We start from the raw sequence: 16,540 nt of genomic DNA, 5'->3' as shown, positions 1-16,540 counted from the left end.
AGTTTTACCCCAAGCAGGTTTCTATAGAGTAGCATTCAGATATTGACCCCATACAATATCATGGTACCAAAATAGCTCCTTAATGACAGCTAGTTTCTTGAAGCATGGAGACCTTCAAGGATCTTATTAGATGGCTCGCTTCTCAATCCTAATATTAACAAGAATCTGGGTTGTTTAACAACCTTATGTTGCACATTTCTAATTCAGGAACAAAATATTCACACTGATGGATACAATAATCAAGAGAACCAAAATTTCTCGATCGCAAGATATTCAATACATTGAAATGGAATGCTAGAAAATGAAATGAAACTGGTGGTGCTACAAGCTTATCTATGTTGAGGAAATAATGAAGAAATTCATCTTTGTGCACCACAAGTACAATTGAAATTACACAAAAACTCTGAGAATACATTGATGGATTAGTGCAAGGAGAATCAAAGTTAGATGTTATTAATGTGGTAAGATAGATAGCCATCTAGGGATAAGTAGCAAAGAATTTGAGAGGGTACTTCGTGAATATGGATTTCAAGATACAAAGACAAGAAGAAATTGAATACTTTAGTTTGCCGTGGCCTATGATATTGCATTAGAAAATACTTACAATGGAAAGAAAACAGAGAAGCATTTAATTGCTATTAAAATTTAAAAGTGCATCTAATATGTCACTTAAAAAGAAAAGAGGGATCAACATGTAAACTTGGGGATGTGATAGCAAAGAGTATGGAATATAAATTACTATTATATTCATTAGGGAAAAGAAGAAAGGAAATTCAAACTCAAATTTTCATGAGGAAAAAGAAGAAAGGAAATTTAAACTCAAATTCTCAAGAGTAAGTTGTGGATAAAATACTGTTAGAAAGCAATGCAGTTTAGAGCTAAGCCTGAAGGATATATGTTCATGTAGCAAATTGTGTTTGGAGGATTGCTAAACTATTTCTTGGATAATTTCAAGGTAAACAGCACACATGTAATAAAACTTGATGGTCGAATGAAAAAGTACAAAGTATGAATAAGAAGCATTTATACTTCAATGAATTTGCAAGGACAACTAAAACAAAGCTGATGACCATTACAAAGAGCAAACAGAACTGTATATGCAACTTATAAAAATCTAGATAATAGGTAGGATCTTGGAAGAAGGCAAGAAAGAAACCAAAATGCTTACAATGATGAGAAAAGGAATATAGATACACATACATACAGTTAAGTGCAATAAAAGTGACTTAAAGGAAATCAAACAAAGAGAAACAAGGTTGCTTCCAAAAAGTGTCGAATGCAAACACTAGTTGTCATCCTAATTTACAAGAAACATGTATTGGGAGTTGCTGGGATGATATTGCCTGCTTCAAAAAAATCAGAAGTCAAGAAGCAATTAGAAAGAATATGAAAGGACAGGAAAGGAGGCCAGATAGAAATTTTAATGAGGACAAGATAAGTCATTGGAGGAGTGTCAAACTGCTAGATCACTTATATGCAATCATCATCACCATCATCATGATCATCATCATCATCCAAACCTTTTCTCATCAAAATGCAGTCAGATATAGAGTAATACTCAATGCAGAGAATGCTTGGCAAAAGGCTCCAAGTGATCTTAATAATCAAGCATATATAATAAAGATTGATTAGATATGTATCATATTGCATTGGAACACATCTATAGGCATGAAATTGATATAAAACAGTGGCACCTGTTCTCACCCAGTTAAGCTTATAGGCTACACTATGACATAATGGGAGGAGTGGGCAAAAATATCATTCAAAAGACAAGAAGTTCCAAAAAAAAACCAGTTTGCATTTATTCCAGAGGATGGTTAGCGATTAAGGACGCATTCTTGCTTAGGTTAGAAGAGAGAAACAAAGTGGTCTTTATCATCTTAGGGAAAGCATATAACAGGATAGTATAATTATATTCAAGTTGTCAAGGACATGTATGATGAAGAAGTTATAAACATTAGATTACCGGTGAAAAGATTAGAGTTTCTGGTAAAATGGGCAGAAAGTAAGGGCCAGCACTAAGTCATACCTCTTTATACTTGCAGTATATTATGTTCAAGTAGTCAAGAAAATGGCCATAGCAAATGTCATTTGCGAGACATTAGTATGAGCTGACAAAATGAGAATAAAATTGGGTGCTAGAATATGAAGCGAAACCTTGAAGAATGTAGGTTTCAACAAGGTTTTAAATGCCATGGGATAAGGTCATCCTGGTTATTCCATGAAACAAAACCTCTTGTGTCCCGAAACTTGGGATGATCAATGTCCCATCCCATCCCAGTCCAATTCCCAATCCATCCCGACACTCGAGACAATAGGACACCCTGTCATTAGAGCTGACTGTAGGCTAGGCTTGGGCACAAAAAAAGTCAAATTTTAAATAGAGCCGGCCCAAAGCCCAACTAAAAAAGAATATAGTTTAGGCCCGAGGCCTGAGCCATAATCAGCTCTACCTGTCATTCCACCGGAATTTAAAACTTTGGCCTTTCAACATTACTAGAAGAGATTCTAAGTACCCAAATTCACTGGAAATTTTAATGAAAATAAAACCAAAGTCAAAATTGATGGTTATGAGATATTATATCGATGGTACTAGTGGTTGGCACACATCTCGTTTGGGGTTCTTCAAAAAAGAAATAAACAGATACATGCTTTTTCATTATTAGTGAGAAGGATATTATATTTGGAGAACACAACAAGCATAAGAATTCCATATATGTATTACTACATTGGCCATTGCAAGCATCCTTAATATCAAGAAAAAATGTAGATTAAACTTCCAAAGTTTCAACCGTCAATAGCATGATGTTATTTTTGAGACATATATAACCAATGAATGCTTGAAAAATACTGTAAAACCACATTACATGTCAAAACAGCGAACGGTATTCATACTTCATAATCAAATATCATGTAAGAAGGAAGCAATTTGAACAAAATCTGGACATAAGCAAGGGAAATACCTGTGCAGGCAAGCATGCTCGATGATAGGTAGATGGGCAGTTATCACAACATATTAACTCACCACCATCACCACAAAAACCACAGGTATCATCATTTTGATCCACCTCCTCAACTTCCATGACTTGCATATGGTTTTTCCTCAACTTGTATTCATCAGACCATGCCTCAAGCAGACAGAGGGTGTATGACTTACCAGATTCCAGGAAAAGATTCGAAGATGGTTTTTGCAAATTGGAACCAGCATGTAACTTAAAGTCAGTCACTGAAAGGATCCTGGAGCAGCATTTACAAAGAACTCCATCTCTAGAAATCCACCCATCCTTTACCATGGCTTTGTTCTTCAGGTTCCTGTACTGCAGAACATCTTTGGATGATACAACACCCATCTCGATCAACCAGCATAGCACTGTTCTTGCTCCCAGGATTAATCGTTTCCCATTTATGGAGAGCTTTCCACCTTTTCCAGGAGTCCGCAGGAGCAAACCACAACCACGCTTTTGACTTTTAAGCTTTCTTAATGCTTTTGATGGAGAAGCCCCTACTTTTGAAGCAACTCTTTTATTGCATGAGCTGAAATCTTTGTTTTTAACGATTGCGGTAACTAGCAAGTCATCATCATTGATACGAAATCCACGTGGCCGCTTCCGTCCACTTTTCTTACATGCTCCAGGTTTGTTTGGCGTGAACACTTTTTGCCTCTTCTGTGTGACAGAAGACACACCAGATTTAAGAATTCTTTCATTGGCATGGGATTCTGTCGGAATATTGCCATCATCTGATGCAACAACTGATTCTTCAAAATCAAGACACTGACGCTGGAGCTTTTTGGACAAGGATGACAATTTTTGCTGGGTTTTATTCATAGACATGGATTTTTTTGAACCTAACCATTTTGCCTTAACTTCAGCTTTTGATGATTTAAGCCATGCTATATCTTTTTGATCTCCATCTACATTCAACATATTACTTCCAGGTTCGTCCTTCAAATGCATGGTTATATTGCCTTTCTTGTCCTTGCCACCCGGCTTTGCTGCATTAGTTTCTGGTTTAACGTGCTTCTTTTGTGCCTTTCTTGCCAGAAGAACTTTTGGTACTGCAGATGCATGAGCTTTTTCAGTTTCTGAAGCATCAAGAGAATGGTTCTTTTCAAGATACTGTACCTGCTTTATGCATCCTGAAGTTGATTCCCATCTCAGTATACAGGACTCTTCCGGACCAAGTGGAAGTCCAACATAATCATCAATCTTTCCATCCATAGGGAAGCTGAAAACCTCTCTTGTAGTTCCATCATAAAAACTGCTGACTTCAGTAGCTTCAATTTCTGATATTTTTTGGACCTCTTACGTGCCTTTTTAGCAGAACCATTTGCTGGCTTTGCTACAAAAACCAGCTCCAGTTCAGATGTTAAAGCCTCAATGCTCCCAGCCTTTTCAGCCACAAAATGACTCTCCGTGCCAATCTTGTAGGGCCCAGCTTCTGCAACAACTTCAACAATGCTATTCTGAGAAATCCCAGAAACATTCCCATCTTCCTTATAGCGTTCATCAGTTTCATCACTAACCGTCCTCCCTTCTGTATAAATAGCTGGCATCTGCTGATTACTTGTAAATTCACATGGTTCACCAACCATGAGGAATTCACCATTAGAACTAGAAGGCACCCCATTTTTCTGATTGGTAGGATGTATTCAAATGAGCAACTTTAACAGGCACTGGATCATGAGACTCTGGTATTCCTAAATCAGATTCCAATTTACTGGCTGACCCAGTTGTTTTATCATGGTGACTTGCCCAGGCCTTGCAGCAAGTCATGTCACGCGAACACCTAGTAGCAGATAATTCCTTTCTTATGTGCCTGGAAAGGCTTCTATGGCTTTTCTTCTGCATTCCCAAACAATTAAGTTTCTGTTTTCCTCCCCTGTATTGGTGCCTGATCTGCAAATCTTCACAATGCTGTAAACCTTGCTGGTTTTTGGAATCTTCAATCATCTTAGCCCTGTGATCAAGATCTATGGCTGGTAGAATAGTATAGTCAAACTACCAAGTGGACATAAATTGGATGATGCAAGGTGATTGCATACTCTGTCCACACTATCATCCACCAAAATGGCATTCTTTCTTTCATTCAGAAGAAATGTTCCACTATTAACAGCTTTCAGTGCCTCTCCTTCTCTCAGAACACCAATTTTTCTGTCAATGCACACCACCGCGATGAAAGGATCAAGAAGTTGCCATCTCTGAAGAAGTGGTAGAGAGTTTTCTGAAGCCTGAGTCTTTTTCTCAATGAACACCAGTACATCTGCCAGATCGCCCCAAAACCTGTCAACATTTTCCCATTCCCTTCCACATTCATTCTGTTCTGATTCTGATGCATCAGCATATAATTTCTGACCACATGTCCTCCAGGCTTGAGAGAGCGAAGTGATAGCAGGTCCTTGTACAGGAACAGGAGCTATGAAATAGGAAGCCATTTTAGTTCTGTCACTCCTTCTACGAGGCTCAATTTTCCATCCTGCATCTATAAGAAGGCAATTGGCATGTGCACGGAGGCGGTCAGGCAGATCCCTAATAAAATCCCTCTTTGATGCAGCACCAATTGTGTTTGACTTCAGAATACTCGACCCTTGGGCACCATAGTTCATGCACACTAGTGCTCCAGGCATCCCCATGGAAGCAGAAGATGCAGAAGCTACCAAAAGCCTAGGAACAAAGCTCTCTTGAGAAGCAGGAGATGTTACCAATTTAGACTCAATAACTGTCTTGCCATCTTTGTTGTGTTGACTTCTGCATTTATTATTAAAGACCATAGCATCATCAATATCACCAGTTCCATCCATTTCTTCCTGTCCACTAAACAGATAGTAACTAGATAAGATGCCCTGACCACATGTTTCAACTATGCGGCACGGTGCTTGTTGATGAAGATGGAGAGGATCTTGCATGGGCACACTTGAAGCAACCTTTGATGGATCCAAGTCAACCAAACTAAAATTAGTCTCAGCCAAATTAATGTTATGTTCCTTATTCATGTTATTTAATAGTGCAACAGATGATATCCTCTTCATATTGACATTGGGAGCATCTGATCCTGCCCAAGAAGAAGAGCTCTCAGGAAAGCGTTCCAATCCAGTTAATTCTCCAAGATTTATCTTCGCACTCTCAAACTGTTCATTAGATGAACCTTTCAGGGAAGAGTAACTCGTCAGAACTGAGCCATCACAATTTAAATTGGCCAATGATTTTGAATGGGCACACTCATGCAATTGGAAATTTCTCCTACTTGAGAAATTATTACTATTACTTGCATCATCAGCACTGCTTCCATAAAAAAGCTCCATAAATATCTGATGTTCTTCCTTCGAGCCTTCAAATTCATCCTTGTCAAAAACATCAACTTCTTCTCCAAATAACATTCTCACTGTCACCTCCTCCTTAGATCCCTGTTCTTCATTCAAGTTTTGTTGCCCCATTTCCCCACAGGCTACTTACGCTGACTAAAGTTCTTCAAATAGACCCTGAAATCTCTGGTTGGGGGTTCTTCGGTTCATCTCCAAATCACTCCCTAACAGACAGCGAAGGGGGAAAGAAAACAGCCCAAACAAAGGCCCAACCAAACCTGAAATTTCCGATTTGTGGATTCAACAGAAACCTTCCGTTTGAAAATCACATAAAATAGAACTTTCCACCAAAATCGCCTAAAAAACACGACCCAAACCCAATTTCCCAAAGTAATCCAAAATGTTCCAAGAAAAACACTACAGACAGCAAGAGGAATCCAGAAATTTTTGCCCTTCACCCTACCTTTGCCCAGCTAGGGACAACCCCAGACTCAAAAGCCTTAAATCCTAACGCATTCATCTCCACAGAGCATAAAACAACTTTTAAAATTTCTAGATCCCAAAGAAATAAAAGAAATTTCAAACCAGAAACAGCATCCTTGCGAGATTCCAAAAACCACCATCAAAAGCCCACCCAGAAAAAAGGATCAAACTATCACTCCAACAATCACATTCATGCCCTTCATGCCCAAGATCCCACCTTTTCATGTTTTGCACCCCAATCTTCTTTTCCTATGAGCTCAATAAACCTCCCAAGTACCAAATCCTTCCCATTGAGCAAACACCCTACAAATCAAAGCAAATGCACTAAAAACGGAGGAAACAAGCCCAGAGAACTCATCTTTGAGAACGATAGGCTAAAGATCCGGGCTTCCCTCACGTTCGCCACAGCCGCGCGCCTACTTCGGCTTAGCCGCCCTCCGAATGAGCTCCACGGCCTCCCCCAGCTGCTTCTAAATGGGATGGGGGTTCGGGTTCCGGCTTCCCCTAATGTTTTGCAAAGGAAAAACCACGAGGCCATAGGGGTTGGGAGGTCCATTTGGACGCCCTTAAACAAACACAAGTATTCAGGGAAAAAAAATAATAAAAAGAGAGAGAGGAGGAGGAAAAAAGGATTTTTAGAATATGCAGATTTTGATTTATTCACACGAGAAATAATGGTAATACCAAAGATTAAAAAAAAAAAAAGATAATATCATGTAATCATGGGGCCTACCCTGCAACTCATCATTGTCCTTGATGAGCAACGAAGCTTTGAAGTTAGGGCAGCAGCAGCTGTTGTTGTTGTTTTTGTTTATATGTTACTAGTTAATGATAATTTTATCGTCTATCTAACATAATCTTATTTTCTGAATTCGAACCGTTAGAATTTATTTAGATTGTTGCAACATTTGGACATTCGTATGGATTAGAAATTTTTAACGATATGATTTGTTTTTGAGTATTTGCCATATTTGTTTTTATCTTTTTTGATAAATTATATATGTTTTTATTCATTATCAACGGATGTCAAAGACAGACATCCTCATCTTGTCCGTTAATATTGATTAGCTGAAGCATACCTTAACGGTTAATTAAGAAAAGATTGAGCATGATTTTGAGTTTGAGTTGTTAGATTTTGTTATTAAATTAAGTTATTGCAATGTTAAGTAAATACCTGGATTAAAATTTTAAGAAAAATGTTTGTTTTATTACGTCCTGTGTATCTTCTCTTTCATTGTCGCATCGATCAAAGATCCTTGTTACATGTCTCTCTACATTAATAGTCCCATGTTTCTTGTTGGTTAGTTAAGGAAGGACTCATAATGATTATGTTGCCAAGGGCATCCGACATAAGCTTTTCCGTTGAATTTGAATTGTCATGTTTCAGAATCATACTCATCTCTGCAACACTAAAGGATCTGCATACCTAATTTACAGGAGAGTTAAACAATCAACTTTTAGACAGCATAATTTTTTTAATGATCTAACAACTTGATAGGCAAGTCTTGTAGGACCTACGTGACATATCAAATGAAGATAGAAGGGGTCTATCAGCAACCGCTTATACTGGCAATGATTGCTGTTAGGGTAGATAGGGTAATATGTTATGATCACCCCTCACACATTGCAATAATCCAGATTTTAGATTTATATAAATACATAAAAAAAATCGAATTTAAATTCTACATCTTGTCCATGATTGGATCAAGTTTACAATCTATACTATTTCTGGTAAATTATATGGTTTCGCATTCTATCTAATATGGCTAATTGTACATGGCCTAAGGGCTAATGTCGGCCTTTAAGCATGGCAATTTTGAAACTTTATAAGCTCAATATATGAGCTTAGGTTCTAATAGGATGCTATGGTACTCATTTTGTCCATTTAAGCAATGTACATGGAAAAAGTAAGTCTAGTAAATATATATTTTGGGGAAAAAACTTGGGTATGATTACAAATAAAATGAAAAAAATATAATGTAATGGGTTATTGCTTTATTATCAAGCATTATGAAATCTATTGAAATTACAAGATGGAACAATTTTTTGCCTACTATCTTAATATCTCTCATTCAACATAATTTAAAAATTAAATTTAATGACATTATGTGTCAAGCATTGATAATGTTGTTGCATAAATCCATCTTGGGTCGGTTCGACTAAAGCTGGGTGGTAACCGCAGGTCGGCATTGGCAAGACGGTAATGGCAGGACATATAAGATAAGTCTTCGATCAAAGTTAGCTCTGATGGAGATCCTCCAATGCTCAAGTTAGATTCTGAAATAGATGGAAAGGAGTAAATATTTTGGAAAAAATTTTTTGCATATCTCGGAGGTCTTTTGTGGGCCTTTATTTATTGACAAGATTGAAAAACTGTAAGAAGGAAGGAGAATCGAACAATTAGCATTTGACTTATTCGGTGAAATATGCTTGTTATCTCCTACTTTATCTGGAGAGATATATTTGTCATCTCCTGTTTCATCGAAAATGCCAGGTTGGAGAATCAAATAGTTAACCTTGCCTCATTGGCTCATTATTTTCATCTTATCTAGTAAGATATGTTTGTTATTTTCTTCCTTATCCGTTCAGTTTCATTAGTTATTCTCAATGGTCACAAGATTTTGAAGATCCGCATGGGGGTTGATCTTTTTCGTTATGCCAGATGAAGTCAGCTCAAGTGCCTTGAGTCAACTAGTATCAAGGTTTGTCGAGCCCAACTTTTCTATGTATCGATTTATCTGAGGAAAGAATTTTCTATCCATGATATATACCCCCTACTTTCGAATTTGAAATAAAATTAAATTGAATGAAAGGAGTACATTAGCTTTTAATAACTAATACCAATGTGATTCAAACATCTGACACATGGAGATTATAGCATCATTGTAAGCAAGTTGCATTTAGACAACCTATCTCAAGTCAGATAGTGTAGGCTGAGGTGTTCTGGCACCTTTAGGCGATCTCTTAGAGGTAGCATATTCTTTGGCATGTCCTTAGGATGGTTTTGAGTATGTGTAATAATTTCTCGACTTAGATCGATATTTATATGTTTTGATCCTCCAAGGATTTTTTTTGCCATTGTTCTTATAGCTTGGCTCATTTTAGGGATAAGGAGTGTTGCCCAGCTATGCAACCCAAGAGGGGGGGTGAATTGAGTTTTTAAAAATTTAAAAATTAATTTTCAACTATGAAGATTATTTAACAATGAGTAGGATAAATGTGGAGTGTGATATTTATGCAAGGTGTAAAAGTTGGATGCAAGAATGCATGAAGATAAGGAAATTTAAAAGGAGAGCAAGTAAGCACAACACAAACAAAAAGATTTATAGTGGTTCGGTGCCAACCTTGCACCTACATCCACTCCCCAAGCTCTACTTGGAAATTCAAATCCACTAAACTGTATTCAAACTAAATACAACATCGGAACCTCCGACTCTAGCTATTTCAAGCTAAAATATTGTTTTTCGGATACAAGCCAACCCAATATAATCGATTTAAGGTTCGGATCAATCTTTCTATTTTTGAATCCTTTCAAAATAAAAAATCAACTCAAAATAGAGTATAACAGTTAATCACAAGAAATACAGATGTAGCTCTTTTAATGAGCAATAAAGCATTAAATACACTTTACACAAAAAGAAGCAAGCTTTTCTGATTTTCTTCAAGGTGGTTGAAGACTTGAATGAACTCTTGAGGATTGGTGAACTTGAAATAAAAGCTTCTTTAACTTCAAAAAAGGACCCTTGCTTAGGGTTGAAATGAATGCTTGAAGAATCTTTTTTTAAAACTTGTTGATTCCCTCCTTTAAGTGCCTTTTATAACTTCAAATGATGGTGAAGAGTAATTTGGACTAAAATAGAGTCGTTAGAGCACATTAAATGTGTAGGAACCAGATCTAGGGTTTCAGGGTTAGATCTTGAAACTTTTTCAAGATCATACAGCGGAAGACTAAAATAAATCAAAATTTATTTTCTAAAATCAAAATCCCTAGATCTAAGATCCTATTACATGATTATTACATAGCATTAAATCAAAAATTAAAATATATATAAATATAGTATGAACTACATGTTGATCATATCAACATGTTTCTATACTAGCTACATCTAATGTATGTATTAAATAATAGATCAGATCTATTACCTTGCAAGTTAGATGCTCTAACCTCTCTAATCCGGGCTTAAGGATGATGTTGCAAGCCGCACATGCATCCGGCCTCTAGGAGTCGTCCACACGAGCCCACGAATCTCGATCAGAAGTCCTGCTTCAGGAAATCAGCACAGTATGCTAGTACTGGCGTTGATCCTTCTTTGATGGTTGATCAAGTGCCTCCTTCTTCTTGATTTGGACTCTTCCAAAGATGAAAAGTAGAAGGAGGAGTTTCAGATCTGAGACGCTCTCAGGAAACTCAAGATGGAAGGAGGAAAGATATAAAAATAAAACCCTAGAAGAAGACCCTCTTCTTCTTCACGTTTTTCTCTCTAGACACCCAAACTTGCGTCTTTTATATCTTCACGACCCAAAGGTATTTCTCTCTGATTTTTGGATGGCAGAAAGGCCTCTCAAAAAACTATCTCCACTTAAAATTTCACGAAGAAACTCGTCTTATATAGAGAGATATGATAGAGTCCTTGTCTAGGTCAAACACCTAGTCAAGGCTTATCCAAACATGGCAAGTAAAGGGACGCCCAACTCTTGAGCACCTCCTTCATATTTTCATGGATGGATCAACAGAAAAGAGTGCACAATGTAAACCCTAAAAACCACGAAAATTCCAAAAAAAATTTGGATAAATTCGGTGGAAAATTGAAAGAGTTTTGGATTTCTAAAACTCTATCTCATAGAATTCGAAATCCAAACTTATTCCTTTTAGATTTGATCCAAATCACCTTCCATGTAAGAAAGAAGAGAGGAGACCTTTTGTGAACGTGGGAGAGATCTGGGAGAGGGCTTTTGTCGCACAAAATAAGTGGAGATTGGCGTTGAATAAGAGAGAGGGCGTGGAGAAGGTTTATGTGGTGCAAGGTGGAATCCTAGTCCTACTAGGATTCTGTCTCATAACTTGTTTTAATTTAGTTTCCCAAACCAAATCAAATCAAAATTAGATCAACCCAATTAAAATAGGTCTTAACCTAATTAAGAACCTAATTTAATCAGATTAAATTAGATTTAAATCTGATTTAATTTTCTAATCAAATTAGAAATTAGATTGACCCAAGTCCTAGTTGAACTAGGACTAGTCTTTCCTTGCACTTGGCTTATCCAATAAACCAATTGGACTTGATCCAATCAAGCCCAAATCAAATCTAATTAAATCATATTTAATTAGACTTAATCTCAGCCCATTGGCTTAATCAAATTAAGCTAATTAGCAATCGAATTGCTAATCGATCCTCCTGCAACACTTGCACTGGGTTAAATATCAATCGTATTGATCATCTAACCCTAGAACGATTCTTAATCGTTGATCAACCATCCGATCGGATCATGAACTCTAATGTGTGTGACCTCATAGGTCCGAACCTAAGCCGGTAGCATAGGAATAAATTTCTATACCAATCGAAGTGACCATCTAGCAATGATACCCGACGACCGGATAGGTCGAATGTGTAGAACAACATCCTTAGAACCCATGCGGATATAGTTTTCATATAATTCATCCCCTTGACCAAAATGATCATAGGACATCCCAGAGTTCAACTGTCAACTCTGATCAGGTTGTCCACATTGTATTTCAAAATATCAAATCCATCTAATGGATTACCCTGGCCAAGGTTTTGCTAAATTGAAATACAGCGACTCATTCTTCTCCAACTCTTGGAGTGGTCAATCCCATCTCGATCACACTCTGACTTCGCAAGTACTTGACTATGCCCAGAAGCCTTCTATCCCTGAATTAGAAATTCAGTTAGTCCAGTACCAAAGCACAGTGAGTTGCTTGCAAGTCACTGAGGCGATCTCAAGTCTAAGGGACATTTATACCTATATCCCATCAGAGACATTCTCGACAGCAGAATGCTCTGGAGTTGGTCACGTTCAATGACGATGTACCCTTACATCTCACCTGTATGCCATACCAATGTCTCCACACTCCTTGGTTAAGAGGACAACCAACCCATATGGCCTACAGCGACCTATGCTTGATAGAAGCTGTCGTCCTTATTAACAGCCTATCATTTGGTCGTGAACAGTTTTAAGGACTAATCGATAAATCCTCTCTTTATCGAACTTAAATAGTCCTAAGGACTTCATCATAACAACGGAGTTCATTAGAAGATGAAAGCTTATGATGAAAATGCCAAAATATATTTTATTTATTAACAAATCAATTACAATACTTGGTTGCTCAACCGTCAACAGCTTGACGATTGACTTTTTGGGACACATTTCCCAACAACTCCCACTTGTCCTAAAGCCACTCGGCACAGTATCTAATACCCATCTTCGACTTATGGTTGTCGAACTCCTTTATTGCCAGGGCTTTAGTGAAGGGGTCGGCTAGGTTCTCCTTTCCATCGATCTTCTGAAGGTCGACGTCACCGTCGATCCACGATCTCCCGGACCAGGTGGAAGCGGCGTAAGATGTGCTTCGTCCGCTGATGTGCTTTGGGTTCCTTCGCCTGAGCTATGGCACCAGTGCTATCGCAGTAGAGCAGGACCGGACCATCGAGGGAGGGTGCTACTCCAAGCTCGTTGATGAATTTCCTCAGCCACACAGCTTCCTTCGCGGCATCTGATGCTGCGATATACTCCGCTTCACAAACAGAGTCTGCCACAGTATGCTACTTGGAACTCTTCCAGCAGATGGCTCCATCATTTAGAGTAAAGATATAACCCGACACACTCCTGCTGTCATCATGGTCAGATTGGAAGCTGGAGTCTGTGAACCCCACAAGTTTCAGATCTGACTCGCCATAAACCAACCATTGGTCCTTAGTATTTCTCAAATACTTAAGGATGGCTTTAACCACTTTCCAGTGATCTTCTCCAGGATCAGATTGGTATCTACTCACTACTCCTAGTAAGTATGCCACATCTGGTCTTGTACATGTCATGGCATACATGATAGATCCCACGGCTGAAGCATATGAGACTCTATTCATACGCTCTCTCTCTTCAGGAGTTGTCGGACAATCCTTCTTAGAGAGAGAAATTTCATGGCCTATCGGTAGATAGCCCTTCTTGGAATTCTCCATGCTGAATCTCTTCAGCACAGTATCTATGTACATGGACTGGGATAACCCAAGCATCCTTTTAGATCTATCCCTATAGATCTTCATCCCTAGGATGTAGGATGCTTCACCCAAGTCCTTCATGGAGAACTGTGATGACAACCAAACTTTTATTCCCTGTAGTGCGGGATGTCATTCCCGATTAAGAGAATGTCATCTACGTACAAGACAAGGAATACCACAACTGGACCATTTGCCCATTTATAGATGCAGGGCTCTTCTCCATTCTTAATGAAGCCATACATTTTGATCACCTTATCAAAATGCATGTTCCAACTCCGAGAAGCTTGCTTCAATCCATAAATGGATCTCTGAAGCTTGCACACCTTAGACTCATCTGTGGATGTAAACCCCTCAGGTTGTATCATATACACCTCTTCGGTCAGCTCTCCATTCAGGAAGGCTGTCTTTACATCCATTTGCCAGATCTCATAATCCAGATGGGCAGCTATTGCAAGTATTATCCGAATGGATTTGAGCATTGCTACAGGAGAAAATATCTCGTCATAGTCAATACCATAATGTTGACGATACCCCTTGGCAACCAGACGGGCTTTATAGGTCTCCACCTTTCCGTCTGCGCCCCTCTTCCTTTTGAAGACCCATTTACACCTAATGGGTTTAACCCCTTTAGGTGGGTCAACCAATGTCCATACATCGTTGACCTTCATGGACTCCATTTCGGATTTCATGGCTTCAAACCATTTCTCGGAATCAGGTCTCTGCATAGCATCCATATAGGTGATCGGATCCTCATTATTCTCATCAAGTTCGATGGGATCACCGTCCCTGACCAAGAAACCGTAGTATCTGTCCGGCTGACGCCGTACTCTACCAGATCGCCTTAATGGTGCAGGTATATTGGGCTCCGGATCTGATCTAATCATATCCGACTCAGGTTCAGCTATTGGTGTCGGTCCTTCTACCTGTTGAACTTCATCAAGTTCAACCTTAGAGGCAACGGTTCCTTCACCAAGGAACTCCTTTTCTAAAAAGATTGCCTTAAGGTTGATGAACACCTTTTGTTCATCAGCATGGTAGAAAAAATATCCTTTTGTCTCTTTGGGGTACCCTATAAATGAGCATTTGTCAGACCTAGGTCCAAGTTTGTCTGTGACTAATCGTTTGACATAGGCCGGGCACCCCCAGACCCTAAGGTGTGAAAGTACTGGCTTACGCCCTGTCCATATCTCATATGGAGTCTTAATTACAGACTTACTTGGAATCCTATTTAACAGATAACAGGCCGATTTGAGTGCATATCCCCAGAAGGATATTAGCAAACTAGCAAAACCCATCATAGATCGGACCATGTCTAACAGAGTCCGATTCCTCCTTTCAAACACACCATTATGCTGTGGTGTTCCTGGAGGAGTCCATTGGGAGAGAATCCCATTCTCTCTTAGATATGTGAGAAACTCACTAGAAAGGTATTCTCCTCCTCGATCAGATCGAAGAGTTTTAATACTCTTCCCAGTTTATTTTTCTACTTCACTTCGGAATCGTTTGAACATTTCAAATGAATCCGACTTATGTTTCATCAGATAGGCATATCCTTATCGGGATAGGTCATCCGTGAAAGTTATGAAGTAGAAATATCCACCTCTAGCACTGGTGCTCATGGGCCCACATACATCAGTATGTACTAGGCCCAAGAGCTGAGTAGCTCTCTCACCTTTTCCAGTAAAAGGTGACTTGGTCATTTTACCAAGAAGACAGAACTCACAGGTTGCAAGTGATTCACAATCACTGACTTTGAGGATTCCCTCTTGAGTCAACCTGTTTATTCTGTTCTTATTTATATGACCTAGCCTCCAATGCCATAAGTAGATATTTGACACACTATCTAATCTAGGGTGCTTGCCAGTAGAATAGACTCTTATCAGGCTTGATCTTTTTGGTCTGGCTCTGCACAGATGTCCCAGCCTGAACTTGCACCTTCTTGACTTTCTTCTTCTTGTTCTTCTTTCCTTTCTCAAAGGGTCGAGAACCAGAAGATGAACCTCCCACTGAGTTCACTGAGTTCACCGACTCCTTGAGGAGTTGGTGATCCTTCTCAAAGTTCTGAAGCAACCCCATTAACCCATGGTAGTTTACTTCAGGCTTTGTCATTCTATAATGAGTGAGGAATGGGAGACAAGACTTAGGCAGCGAGTTCAGTATTGCATCTTTCCCAAGCTGCTCATGCAAGGAAAAGCCGAGCTTGCTCAATCGTTCCATCAGCTCGATCATGTACAATCATGTACAATACATGATCAGTGATAGAGACTCCATCCCGTATTTTGGCGTTGAAGATGGCACAACTAGTCTTGTGCCTCTCTACGTCATCGGGTGTGCCAAAGGTATCCTCCAACACTTGAAGCATATCCTTTGGCTGAGCCATCTCGAATCTGCGACTGAACTCGTCACTCATGATAGCAGGCATGATACAGCACACCGTGGTCCGGTCACTGAGCCACTTCTGGTAAGTATCTCTGACTGTTCCACATGCATTGACAGCTGGCTCCTAGGTGCAGGATCCATT

General features: G+C 38.9%; 2 protein-coding genes across 2 annotated transcripts in view; both read right to left on the bottom strand.

Moving 5' to 3' along the window:
- LOC105035753 (increased DNA methylation 1) overlaps positions 1-4,594 on the bottom strand; it is a 35,143-nt gene extending 30,549 nt beyond the window's left edge. Inside the window, 2 exon segments of the mRNA XM_029262042.2 lie at positions 2,964-4,291; positions 4,294-4,594. Coding sequence (XP_029117875.2) covers positions 2,964-4,291; positions 4,294-4,594 — 1,629 coding nt within the window.
- Positions 4,595-4,972: 378 nt separating this feature from the next.
- Positions 4,973-6,433, bottom strand: LOC140854555 (increased DNA methylation 1-like). Its single transcript, XM_073250518.1, has one exon. It carries the CDS (start codon positions 6,431-6,433, stop codon positions 4,973-4,975), a length of 1,461 nt encoding a protein of 486 aa, XP_073106619.1.
- Between the last annotated feature and the right edge of the window lie 10,107 nt (positions 6,434-16,540).

The sequence above is a fragment of the Elaeis guineensis genome, unplaced genomic scaffold (assembly GCF_000442705.2).
Source record: "Elaeis guineensis isolate ETL-2024a unplaced genomic scaffold, EG11 Super_Scaffold_1000077, whole genome shotgun sequence".
NCBI lineage: Eukaryota > Viridiplantae > Streptophyta > Magnoliopsida > Arecales > Arecaceae > Elaeis > Elaeis guineensis.
This window is presented reverse-complemented; position numbering and strand designations above follow the sequence as displayed.